This window comes from Mercenaria mercenaria, chromosome 9 (genome assembly GCF_021730395.1).
Source record: "Mercenaria mercenaria strain notata chromosome 9, MADL_Memer_1, whole genome shotgun sequence".
In the NCBI taxonomy this organism is placed as follows: Eukaryota; Metazoa; Mollusca; class Bivalvia; order Venerida; family Veneridae; genus Mercenaria; species Mercenaria mercenaria.
In genome coordinates this window covers 50,893,456-50,906,296 of record NC_069369.1, presented here as the reverse complement: position 1 = coordinate 50,906,296, position 12,841 = coordinate 50,893,456, and the positions used below count along the sequence as shown (strand labels likewise).

At 33.7% G+C, this 12,841-nt stretch overlaps 1 protein-coding gene across 3 annotated transcripts in view; it reads left to right on the top strand.

The window, feature by feature from the left end:
* The window catches only part of LOC123547111 (nicotinamide/nicotinic acid mononucleotide adenylyltransferase 1-like), an 81,263-nt gene that overhangs the window by 40,775 nt on the left and 27,647 nt on the right, over positions 1 to 12,841 (top strand). For 2 of the 3 annotated variants that reach the window (XM_053551387.1, XM_045333927.2), the window contains exons 7-8: positions 544 to 602; positions 1,235 to 1,333. In XM_053551387.1, the coding sequence (XP_053407362.1) occupies positions 544 to 602; positions 1,235 to 1,333 (158 nt within the window). Of the gene's footprint in view, positions 1 to 543; positions 603 to 1,234; positions 1,334 to 7,145; positions 7,489 to 12,841 lie in introns of all 3 variants that reach the window. The other variant, XM_045333928.2, reaches the window with a different exon arrangement.

Sequence of the window (12,841 nt, the reverse complement as noted above, 5' to 3'; positions counted from 1 at the left end):
GGGACTTTGTTTTTTTGTTACTATACTATATACATAGACACAATCTTGTGCGCACCATCTCTCCTCATCCCCTTGACACAATTTAATGAAACTTCACACAACTGATCAGTAACAACAGTAGTTGTGCATAGGGCATGTTAGGTTCTTTCAGCGACAAAAATTGCAGAGTTATGGGACTTTGTTTCTTGTTAACATACTATGTACATACAGTCTGCATATGCAATCTTGTGTGTGCCTAATCTACCAAACCCTTGCACACAATTTAATGAAACTTCACACAAGTGATCAGTACCAACCCTATGTGTGCATGGTGCATGTTACATTCTTTTAGATAAATATTCTGCATAGTTATGGGACTTTGTTTTTTGTTACTATACTGTATACATACAGTCTATATACATACAGTCCACATAATTATACAGTCTTGTGTGTGTCAAATTGCAATGTACTGTGTCAGTGCATGCGGGGGGTACATTCATCACCTTTAGTGATAGCTCTAGTTTAAATTGTTATAATATAAATTTTGTAATGTTTCTGTTGCAGGATAACATACATATTGTAACAGAATGGATACAGAATGAAATAAGTTCCACAAAAATCAGGTAAGTTGCATCATCAGTTAAATGGGGCCTCATTGGTTGACTAATAAAGATGGCTGACTTTGGGTTACTTGAGCCTTGTCACTGTGGGTTCAAAATGCTTCTGAGGATATATATTTCTGATATGTAAGAAAGCTGTCAAGCCAACTTGTGGAAGATCATTCGTTCAAGGCAAAGTGCCTGCACATGTCTAATAGAAAGCCTAGAGGGAGCTGATGTGTTTCGTCATAATCTGAACAGCCACCATAATTATAGCACTAAATTCTGCTTATGTGACCAAAATCAAACAAGTAAAAAACAAAATGTAATGTAACAGGATTAACAGGGGATAACAGTTACTGTTCTATTTCAAAACAGTCTTATCTGCTTTGAATAGACAAAATGAACCAAACCAACTAAGACTTCTTCCAGGGAACAAACATGTCCTTTTAAGAGACATAGGAACAAGGTTTGGGTAGATTACTGCTATTTCATGGCTTAAAAATTGCGCTAAACTCCGTGCAAAAATTAATTTATCTTAAAAGTCTGTAAAAATTGTATTTTAGATCTTCATTGTGGCAGTTTATATATAACTATTGTATCTATTTTTAGTTCCAGATTGATGTTGTATGAATTGCTGCATTTTAATTTTTCAGACGTGCCCTGAGGAGAGATGAAAGTGTGAAGTATTTAATTCAAGATTCTGTTATAGATTATATACGAGAACATGAACTTTATGGCTTGAAATGTGATAAGTAAGCTGTTTTATGATTCGTCCATTGTAACACGTTCTTTTATTTGTGCTTGCATGCGCTTGTTGTCATGTGCCATGATATTGTGTTTCCTTGTTTTCTGTTTTAATTAAATTCAACTAATTAAATATTTTAGCATGAAAAAAAATCAATACATTAATTAGATGCAGGAAAATAAGGTATGTAAGGTGCATTCTTTGAAAATTGAGCCACACTATGAGAAAACCAACATAGTGCATTTGCGACAAGCATGGATCCAGACCAGCCTGCGCAGTCTGGTCAGGATCCATGCTGTTCGCTTTCAAAGACTTGCAATTAGAGAAACTGTTAGCGAACAGCATGGATCCTGACCAGACTGCACGGATGCGCAGGCTGGTCTGGATCCATGCTGGTCGCAAATGCACTATGTTGGTTTTCTCCTGGTGACGCTCATTAATGATTTTATATAGTCTATCTTTCATTCAAGAGATTGTATTTTTTCGTGGTACCTCCAATAATTGAAAATTAAAGACTATCAGCTAGAGAAAAGGGCATCTTGTCTCTTTTTATTTCTTGACTGATTTGTCACTTCAGCAAACCTGTAGAGCTATATCAAAGCTAATACTTATTTACAGAAAACTTTGAGTAAAGTTTATAATACACTTCTGATAGTTTGAAAAGAAGATACCGTACATTTTAATCAACAAAGCAAATTAGATCAACTCAGGTTTACATTTTCTATAACTTCACGTAATGCAAACTTTTTTTATATATATATGCCATTTCCATCATGGTCAACCTGTTGAATACACAGAATATATTCTGTGCCTGTATTTTAATTTCTATTAAGCAATGATGTAAATTCAGCTCTCTCTCTCTGTATATATGACAACAACTCAGTGTTTATTGCTGTCTTGAAAATGTTCAAAAATCTATTTTCTTCACCTTGAACATGATGTCAGCTTTTATCTACTTTTAAACCATAATTTCTGTAAACTGCATGATTTGGATAAGAATCAAATCAGCCAATCTGTAACAGAATTAGCATTTTCGGAGCATAATAATTACGTATAAGTAAGTGGGAGTTATAATGCTTTCGATATAAAAGGCTTTTTCGTTGCTTCAGCTGGTACACTTTCAATATTATGTAAGTAATTGCGCAATCTATATTCCATTCTCTTTAAGATAAACCATTCTTCAATTCTGTAATGTATTTTATGACTTAGAGGATGGCATTTAGAGAATAGAACATTAGGCTTATGGAAATATTGTGATATCAAAGACTTAACTGTGTGTATGAAAAAGCCTCCCATCATGATGCATTATTAGCAAAGTCTTTATTATAGCCTTAAAGATATGGCTTGCTTATTATGTAGGTATGAGGGCTGTATAAAAATACCTAAATATTTTGCACAAGATGCAGTGAACCAAACAAAAGAACAAATAATAAGTTTGATAACTTTGGCATAGTTGAGTTACAGTATTTTGACCTTTTTACATCTGCTGTTTGTATGCCTGTCAATAATAATTGTTTTATTTTAAATGATTTATTGTAATTGATTAACTTACACTAATGATTTCTTTTATTTTCTGTTAGACAACTTACTCATCGTTGGATCCTGTCCAAATTATAAAGTCACCTGACTTACCAGTACAAGATTAAGAACGGAATAAAAAGATGGACTTTTTTTTTATCAGAAAATAAGACAAAACAAGTGCACTTTTATTATCTAAAGGGACGGGCCTACAGATTTATGTCTGACTTTTTTTTTCAAATTTAGCATTTAAATTATAGTAAATCTGTATTAAAAATTGAAATGATGTGATTTAGTGATAAATAGGCAATATTCATTTTTGGAAATGCCCCTGTAGTCTGATTAATATGAACAAAAACTCTAAAAAAGTGCAAGTTACCACTAAATTTTGTATGTGATAGAAGTACATACATGTATATATCATTCTGTGGAAGTATTAACATATAATTCTACTTCAAAGGCTTCCTTGTAAGTTTTGAAGAATATGATATTCTGAAAATGATCTGTAGGTGAATCCCTTTCAAAATGTTTTATCATTTCTTTAGAAAGAACTATGATGTTAATTTATACCTTTTTATACTACAGTTTATATTGGTACAATGCAAGTTCTGAGAAATTTTAGGATACTGTAGAATTTATATTAATTGTGATGGTTACATTTTTGCTAATTTAAACAATGAAACCTGTATTAAGCATTAAGCAAGAGTGAAGGTATATGACAACTTAAGGCAAGACTGTTAAGGCATGTTCAGCTGTGTTTTCAAACAGTGATCAAGAATGAATATTTAGCAGCTTTATTTCCAGAAGTGTTATCTGTTACAAAGTGCCGATTCCCTGAAGTGCTTTTATAGCTTTTGTCTGCAAAATTACAAAATAAATGACTCAAAACACTTAGTCTAAAGTAATAGATTGAGCTATTTTGGCATATTTGCTTCAGATAGTCTAAATCACTTTAAGGCTCGTTGAATATCCGTCATTTGTCCGTCTGTCTGTCAGACTTCCAGACTGGTATATGGAAAACATAAATAGTTTCTACTCTGAAACTGCTAGACCGATTTAAAAAAAAATACTGAAATCTTCCTAGTAGAAGCTTTAAGAATCCTTTCAGCTGGCCTGACTTTGTAATAATGACACACAGATATTAAACTTTTCCTGATTCATCAAAAAACATGGCTGCTACAGCTAAAACAAGAAATATCTTTAAATGACATGCTTTCCTAAATGGCTGTTTCAATTTTTAAAGAATTTCACATATTTCTTGGGGACCCTCCTCCAAGATTCTTAAAATTCTAAACATTGCTATCAGAGCTAAAAATAGAAAAATGTTCAAATGTTAGTATCTTGTAAACTGCTGGTCCGATTCTTCAAATAATTTCAAAGTAATTCTAAAGTGACCCTGTATTAAATTTATTCAAATTTTTATGGTCTGTCAAAAAACATGGCCACCAGAGGGCATAGTTTCTTTTCATATATTGTACATGTATAGTGTTTCCTACATTGTGTTTAGTGGAAAAAGTCTTTCTTGTCAAAAACTGTGGCCCAGTTTCAAAATAATTTTACCGATATTTTCATTGCGTGACCCTCTACCACATATTTTGTAAACCAGCTGTGAAACTCAGGTGAGCAATCTAGAAGTATGTTGAATATTGAATTGGAATATGTCATATTCTTCTGTATGAATGAAATACTATTTCTAGATTCTCTCAGTGTTTTATGTAGTTATAATATACTGTGAAATAATTTTAGTTTTCGTTGGAGAACTATTTTTGTTAATTGTACAGTTGCATTACAGTGTTGTTGAAATTCACAAAGTCTTTTCTGTATAAACTAGCCATTTTGTCAGAAAGCACACAATTCATTTAAAAATGAGCCTCACCATGAGAAAACCAACATAGTGTGTGTGTTTGCGACCAGCGTTCGCGCAGTCTGGTCAGGATCCATGCTGTTCGCTTTCAAAGCCTATTGCAATTAGAGAAACCGTTAGCGAACAGCATGGATCCTGACCAGACTACACAGATGCGCAGGCTGTTCTGGATCCATGCTGGTCGCAAATACACTATGTTGGTTTTCTCATGGTGTGGCTCAAATATACTTATTTCACAGAATATGATGTGTTGTGTTTCTTTGTATTGTTGTCTCCCTGTTAATGTCTTGCACAAATGTTGACAGTTTATAAATGTTCTGTACATGCCATATTTTCATGAATACATATATGTGCCAAAGCATGAGTTTTTTTGTTTGTTTTCACTCACTTTGTTTGATTTTATTATTGCAATATTGTTTTCATATAGGAGAAATTAATACCAAGATTTTTAGCTTATGTTACATGAGTAGCTGACGCAAAGGTACTTTTCCATATGTCAGTCTTTTGCCAATTTGGCTGTCCACAAGCAAGGTCACTAAGATCAAGTTTTGGCCGAAACAGAGACCAGTGTTTTTACCACAGGATTCTGAAGTTCTGTCCAGAAGTTCTATCTTTTGTCTTTATTTTATATTTAGGGTGGGGGTATTTTCTAGAAGATAGACTTCTGGTATCTTAGATTCCTGTGGTTTTACATAGATTTATATAAAGAAAGGTAATAAAAGTTCTCCCTTTAACAGTGCAAGGCTGCTATGTGACTTGTTTAACTTTGTAATATTGGCCGAGGGTTCCCAATGAATTCTAGTCGAATTAATCATATACTGGACTGTTGTAGGAGCATATTAAAGTTAAATGAGAAAAATTAGAAATTTATGTCTGAAGGGTTTCAATAAAGGAAATTTGAAAGTCTGTGTATAATGTTTTGCTTGTGTTGGTTTGTAGGTAGACATTTTGGTTTCCATTCATTTACTAGAGAACACTTTGACCTACTTAAATTTCAAAGGGTGATTGTTTTGGTGGTCAGTAGGTCCAAAGCTCAAATTTGTAACAACCTTGGAGAATTGATTTCCAATCAATAATGGGATAATGCTTGGCCAAATATAAAACTTTCATTTACACAATAACTTTTTGTAATGAGACCACTTTTTTATGGCATAAAATAAAGAACTCTTTTATCATTAATTCAATTCTATAGGATAGTTGGTGGTGGATTTATCTCGATGACATTTAATCAAGACATTTTGTTTTTACTTACCGTAGTATACTGCAGTTTGCCTTTGCATGCAGAGAGAAAATTATCAAATTAAAGCTATCTAAAAACTACAGGCCAAGCTTCAGCCATATTTTGCCAAATTCATTTATTCTCAAAATTTCCTCTAAAGCATAAGCAGTTCACAGATGAATTATTTCTGCATGATATATAATACAGTCTTGATGAAAATAGCATTAAATTTGGTCTAAAGCACAACATTAGTCTGTTATCTTAATTTACAATTATCACAAGGTGCAGAAAATAACACTGGAGCAATGGACGGCTCATCTGGAGAAAGGTTTGAGTCGCTCTATGCTTGTTTTCAGACTTCAGAGTTTAACCCTTACCATGCTGGACACGATTGATTCTGCCTTTGCGACAAGTGTAGATCATGATCAGCCTGCACATCCGTGCAGTCTGATCAAGATCTACACTGTTCGCCATTCAGTCAGTATCATTTTAACAGTAAATGGTACTGTCCAAATTGGAAGAAGGACAAGTTCATTATAGAAATTTAGCAGGGTAAGGGTTAAGATACAGTTAAGGATATGTTTGTCAAGAAGCCCAGTTAGATATTAGTAGATAGAACACAAGATTATAGTTCCGTAGGCTAGCGCACTTCATCTTTGGGCTAGGTGAATGTTTTAACCCTTACCCTGCTACATTTCTATAATGAACTTGTCCATCTTCCAATTTGGATAGTACCATTAACTGTTAAAAGGGGTGCTTAATTACCAAAAAGATACTGACAGATGTGCAGGCTGATCATGATCTACACTGGTTGCAAAGGCAGAATCAGTCGTGTTTAGCATGATAAGGGTTAAATATCAATTTTCTAGGACTTGTCCTCTAACAACTCTGATTCAAAACTATGTCAAGTCGGACGATGAGCATTTCTGCTCTGGGTATTGGTACTCGTACTTCAGGTTTAGATTTCCACCAAATTTTATTATGGACTCAAGTTTTACTCAGGATAAACTCTGTTGGCTCATTTAAAAGTCTTATCACTGGTTTAGGTGAAAGATAATGGTATGATATAACCATTCTTACCATTTTCGTGGATAACAGTTATATTTTTAAAAGATTAACAAAACTTTTTGTCTTTAAAATGTTGCACTACAACTAACGAATATTGCCTTCAAATTCATTTTACGTCTGCTTTCTGTTTTGCTACCTGTGGACAAACAGTAAGTATATAGAGAAAGCCACACCCTCACCAATGTCAGATATAATTGAGTACGTAGATGACGGACTTCCGAATGAGTCTATCACCATAATCAGTACAAGAGAATCTTTGTCCAGGTCGCCACGCAGATCCGTAGAGAAACTGGAGAGAACGTCAAGCTCTGTTTCGATGTCACCCAGACGACTTCTGAGTAGCTCAGCCAAGTTATCAAGAAGCTCGTCACCCTCAAGTTCTCCCAAACGCATGGTTGATGATGATGAACCGGAATCAGATCGGTCGAATTCGCCCAAAACTACACCCGTGTGTATGAGCGATATTGGAACGATAGTGCGACGTGTGAGAAACGTACGTGTTAGTTTTACACCTGAAACACGTGTTTTTGCTTATGCTGCAACAGAGACTTGTGTATAGCGAAGCTTTATCTGTGTTCAGTACTGCCATATCCTATTGTCTTGTATATTTCGAGGCTGACTATATTTATATATATTTTGCTTCATGTTGTGAATTTTATTTTGTTAGCATTGAATCACTATGATGCCAAATACAGTGTATATATTTTTATGCTAGATGTTTTTTCAGTGTGATGAAATGTTGTGTTAGGGAAACTGACTCTCTTGAAATTGTGTGTATGCACCAAAATTCTGCCCACAACTTGAAGAAACATCTTTTAATGTTGCCTTTAAGTTGAAGCTACTAATATTTGTGAAGATAACTGCTGACTGAAATATTATTAGAGAGTTAGCAGTCAGGTTTTGTATGCTCAAGTGTTCGACAATAACATTTAAGTCAGAGACCTACAGCTTGTTTCATTAAAATGCATACAAGACATAAATGACTCCAGCTTATTTTGTTATGCATACAAGAGATAAATGACTACGGCTTGTTTCATTATACATACATGAGATAAATGACTCCAGTTTATTTTGTTATGCATACAAGAGATAAATGACTACGGCTTGTTTCGTTATACATACATGAGATAAATGACTCCAGTTTATTTTGTTATGCGTACAAGAGATAAATGACTACGGCTTGTTTCGTTATACATACAAGAGATAAATGACTACGGCTTGTTTCGTTATACATATAAGAGATAAAATGACTACGGCTTGTTTCGTTATACATACAAGAGATAAATGACTACGGCTTGTTTCGTTATACATACAAGAGATAAAATGACTACGGCTTGTTTCGTTATACATATAAGAGATAAAATGACTACGGCTTGTTTCGTTATACATACAAGAGATAAATGACTACGGCTTGTTTCATTATACATACAAGATATAAATGATTACGGCTTGTTTCGTTATACATATAAGAGATAAAATTACTACGGCTTGTTTCGTTATACATACAAGAGATAAATGACTACGGCTTGTTTCGTTATACATACAAGAGATAAATGACTATGGCTTTAGTTTCATTATACATAAAATTATTATTATTATTATTATACCAGATTTGTTGAGCGCCCTTTTCATATGTAATATACGTTCAAAGGCGCTTTACAATTAAACATGTGACACATCGCAGATATGTAGGAAAATAACAAAACATGACATATGCAATCACAAAACTGAAACTGAACAATTTGATTAAAAGCCTTTTTTATAAATGATATTTTCAATGGCGTTGTACATAATAATAAAAAATAACAACAATATCATAAATGAACAATGATAATATTTACAGCCTTATTGTAACAAACAGCCATGACCGCACCCCCACCCCTGAGGTCGTTTTACCCCTATTGCCAATACCAGTGCTTTAAACATCTGGTACGCCCAGACATAATAGAGATAAATGACTACTGCTTGTTTTGTTAAGCATACAAGAGATAAAGTTGATAGTTGAATCCAGTTAGCATGGTGGATTCTGGGTCATAATACAAAACCTGTTTTCAGTTGAATCATGTTGAAATTGAAAATTTGTTTTCCTGCAGCATAGCTTACTCACTACACTTTGCACTGTTTGATCCATGAATGTTTTCAGTATTATAATTTTTGAAATTTTGATAAAGGATAAAATCATTCATAACGATACATCACTTTCTAAGGAACTCTGATAGGAACTTTTTAAATTTTTAAAATATATTGATTCCCATTTATCTTGTCCTTCAAAGAGGTGTTTTGCATTTGACATTTCAGCAATTTTAGACACAAACAATTCAATTTGAGTTCATGTTTTGTTTAATCAGAACATTCAGCATATTTTAATTGGGGTAAAAGCAACATTTCCATGAAGAAGTTTTGGGAGTCATGACTGTGCTTTTACAAATTGAAAGGTTTGTAAATGTAGAATCAACCACCTGTTGAGATCATTAGAATGATTGAATAACATAATTTTTTTTATGAGCCGTGCCATGAGAAAACCAACATAGTGGCTTTGCGACCAGCATGAATCCAGACCAGCCTGCGCATCCGTGCAGTCTGGTCAGGATCCATGCTGTTCGCTAACAGGTCCTCTAATTGCAATAGGCTTTGAAAGTGAACAGCATGGATCCTGACCAGACTGTGTGGATGCGCAGGCTGGTCTGGATCCATGCTGGTCGCAAACGCACTATGTTGGTTTTCTCATGGTACGGCTCAATTAAAAGTATTTAGTAAGCTGAAATTCATGAAAATCACTGTAGCAGTTATGGATTTTGTGGTTTAAACAGTACTGTAGTGTTTTTATTTTAAATTATTGTTCTCATTTCACTTCAGAAAGTTGTACAATGGTAACAATACCATAGTCGCTGTGCTTGCATGTGAATATGTAATTTTGAACAATTGTAGTAAAGTTTGTACAATATTGTATATGTTGGCCTATAGTAGTTTATACAATGTAAGTTGGTGCTGTCAAAAACTGATGCTATATTATAGAGAAAACATTCATACCTCATAAAAAATATTATTCTCTCATTGTTATTCATGTTTTTTTGCATGTATTTATTGAATTTTAGATGTTTTAATTTATAGATTGTATTTAATTATTTAATACGAGATATGTAGTATTTATATAATAGATTATGTATTTATTATAAGCACTTTATATAATGTGTCATTTATATGTTTTACAACTTTGCCAAAGATATATTTTACTCATAATGGCTTTTGATATTGTTTAAAGATGCCAAAAATCAAAAGAATGTTATTTTTTCTCAGTATTTCTTGCACATAGCTACATAAACCAAAGACAATTTTTTGTATTCTGAAGGCATGGATATATTGAGTCATTTATGACAAAGACTTTTTGTCTGTGCAACTTATTTCAAGATAATAGGTAATTAATACTTTTAGGTCCAATCCCTGGGTTTTAGCATGTGTAACAAGCCCGGATCCAGAAATATTTGGGGGTTGGGGGCAGGCACCAGTTAAGAGAAGGCGTCACCAGCAAGGCGCATAGTGCTGAGTGGGTTAGGTATGGGAAGGGGGTCCTTCGCTCATGTTATAGGGGTCAGGGGGTCTCCCCCTGGAAATTTTTGAAATATGAAATACAGATATGAAATGGTAGTCTCTGGTGTATTTTTAGGTCTAAATTTTGAGAAAACATTTTTTGTCTAAATTTTGAGAAAATATTATTCTTTTGACCTCAGCTAACTGGAGGCAACTTTGCCCTGAATCTTGGCCTGTTTTCAACTATAACTGGTGCCCATTTTGGTACATACAGCTGTTTTTAGGTAGAAATCGTGCAAATTCAAGGCCAGTTATTGATAAACATCCTTCTAGACAGAAATCAAGCAAACTCTAGTGCAATGATTTTTAACACCCTTTAAAATAACAGTCACGCAGTTTCAAAACCAGTGATCGTTTAATACCCATATAAGATACAGATCAGACAAACTCCAGACCAGTGACAGTTTTAACACCCTTTATGACTGATAAACAACCTTCTGGGTAGAAATCATGCAATCCAAGGTATTTGAGTCATAAACGTCCTGGTAAAATTTCAGGACCAGTGATTGTTTTACATGATATCTGTAAACACTTATGGATAAAACTCTGGCAAATTCAAGGCCGATGATTGTAAACCACTATAATTCTAGATAGAAATCACACAAATTCTAGGCCAGTGATTGTTAAGCACTAGCACCATTCTAGATAGAAATAGAAATCAGGCAAATTCAAGGCCTTTGATGGTTAACAACCTTCTAGGTAGAAATTGGAAAAATTCAAGGCCAGGGATTGTTTTACATGTTAAAAACTATGCTGTATAGAACTCCCACAGTCATATTCAAGGCATAAGATTATATTTAACACCATCTGGACTAAGACATCAGACAAATTCAAGGCCAATGATTGTACAGCACTATTTTCGACAGATATTGGGCAAATGTAAGGCCTGTGAACACCCAAAATATATTGTTTGCTAGGTATGTCTTTGCTAAAAGCAGAATCATGATTAATTTTGTTAATCATTATGAGATGAGATATATTTTTAGAGAAACTGCTGACTAAAAAGTATTCAAAATTTCTGCTAACAATTGCTTCACACCTTTGTAATAAAACCAGTTTTATAATTGTTATTAAAATTTTTGTTAACCAGCATAAGGCTTACATTTCTTGATTTTTAATAGATACACTATTAATATATTTTATAGAATTGTTTGTTTGCAGCACTTAAACATCATAACTGTGTATTTATATAACATATAAATATATTTCTAGTCAATTTGCATTTGATTTGGTTAATGAGTATGTTGTATTTGGGTCAACACATTATTTCATTGCTATTAGGAGGGACAAATTGCATTTTGATGTTTGAGATGTTCTTGTATATGTATGTACTGATTAATCCATTTATGAAATTTTAAGTGACTTGCCACCAGTTGAACATCACAGTATCAACATAAGTTTAGAGACTTGTCAGGAGAATGCAGATAAATCCCTAACATAATTTTTTAGACCAGTTTTTTTGGTTTTTTTCTTTGAAACAGCCTTGAGAGTGACTCCCTGAGTAATTTAGATGTGTATACTAAAGTAATGAGAAAGAAAATTTGAAAGGTATACATAGCAGAGCTTGTAATAGTTTATTGAATTAATTTCATATCAAGATTGGATATGAAAATTATTGTTCTATTTTTGTTTTGTGTTTTTAGCTCGATTATTCAAAGAATAGGGGAGCTATCCTACTCACCCCAGCGTCGGCGTGAGCGTCACACAAATTTTAAAGTTTGCGTACCACCCCAAATATTTTCAAAGTCCATTGAGATATTGCTTTGATATTTTGCATACTTGTTTATCATCATGACCCCAGTCTGTAAAAAGGAGGAGGCAACTCTATCAAGCATTTTGACTGAATTATGGCCCCTTTCGACTTAGAATAAATGTTAAAGTTTGCGTACCACCCCAAATATTTTCAAAGTCCTTGAGATATTGCTTTTATATTTTTCATACTTGTTTACCATCATGACCCCACTCTGTAAAAAGGAAGAGGCAACTCTTTCAAGCATTTTGACTGAATTATGGCCCCTTTTCGACTTGAAATAAATGTTAAAGTTTGCGTACCACCCCAAATATTTTCAAAGTCCATTGAGATATTGCTTTGATATTTTGCATACTTGTTTACCATCATGACCCCAGTTTCGACTTAGAATATGCTTATTGTATCATTATAGTTTTACTCATAGCTTATATTATACTATCAAGCACTGAGAATAGTCAAGCACGCTGTCCACTGACAGCTCTTGTTATATATATCATTGTTGAATTGG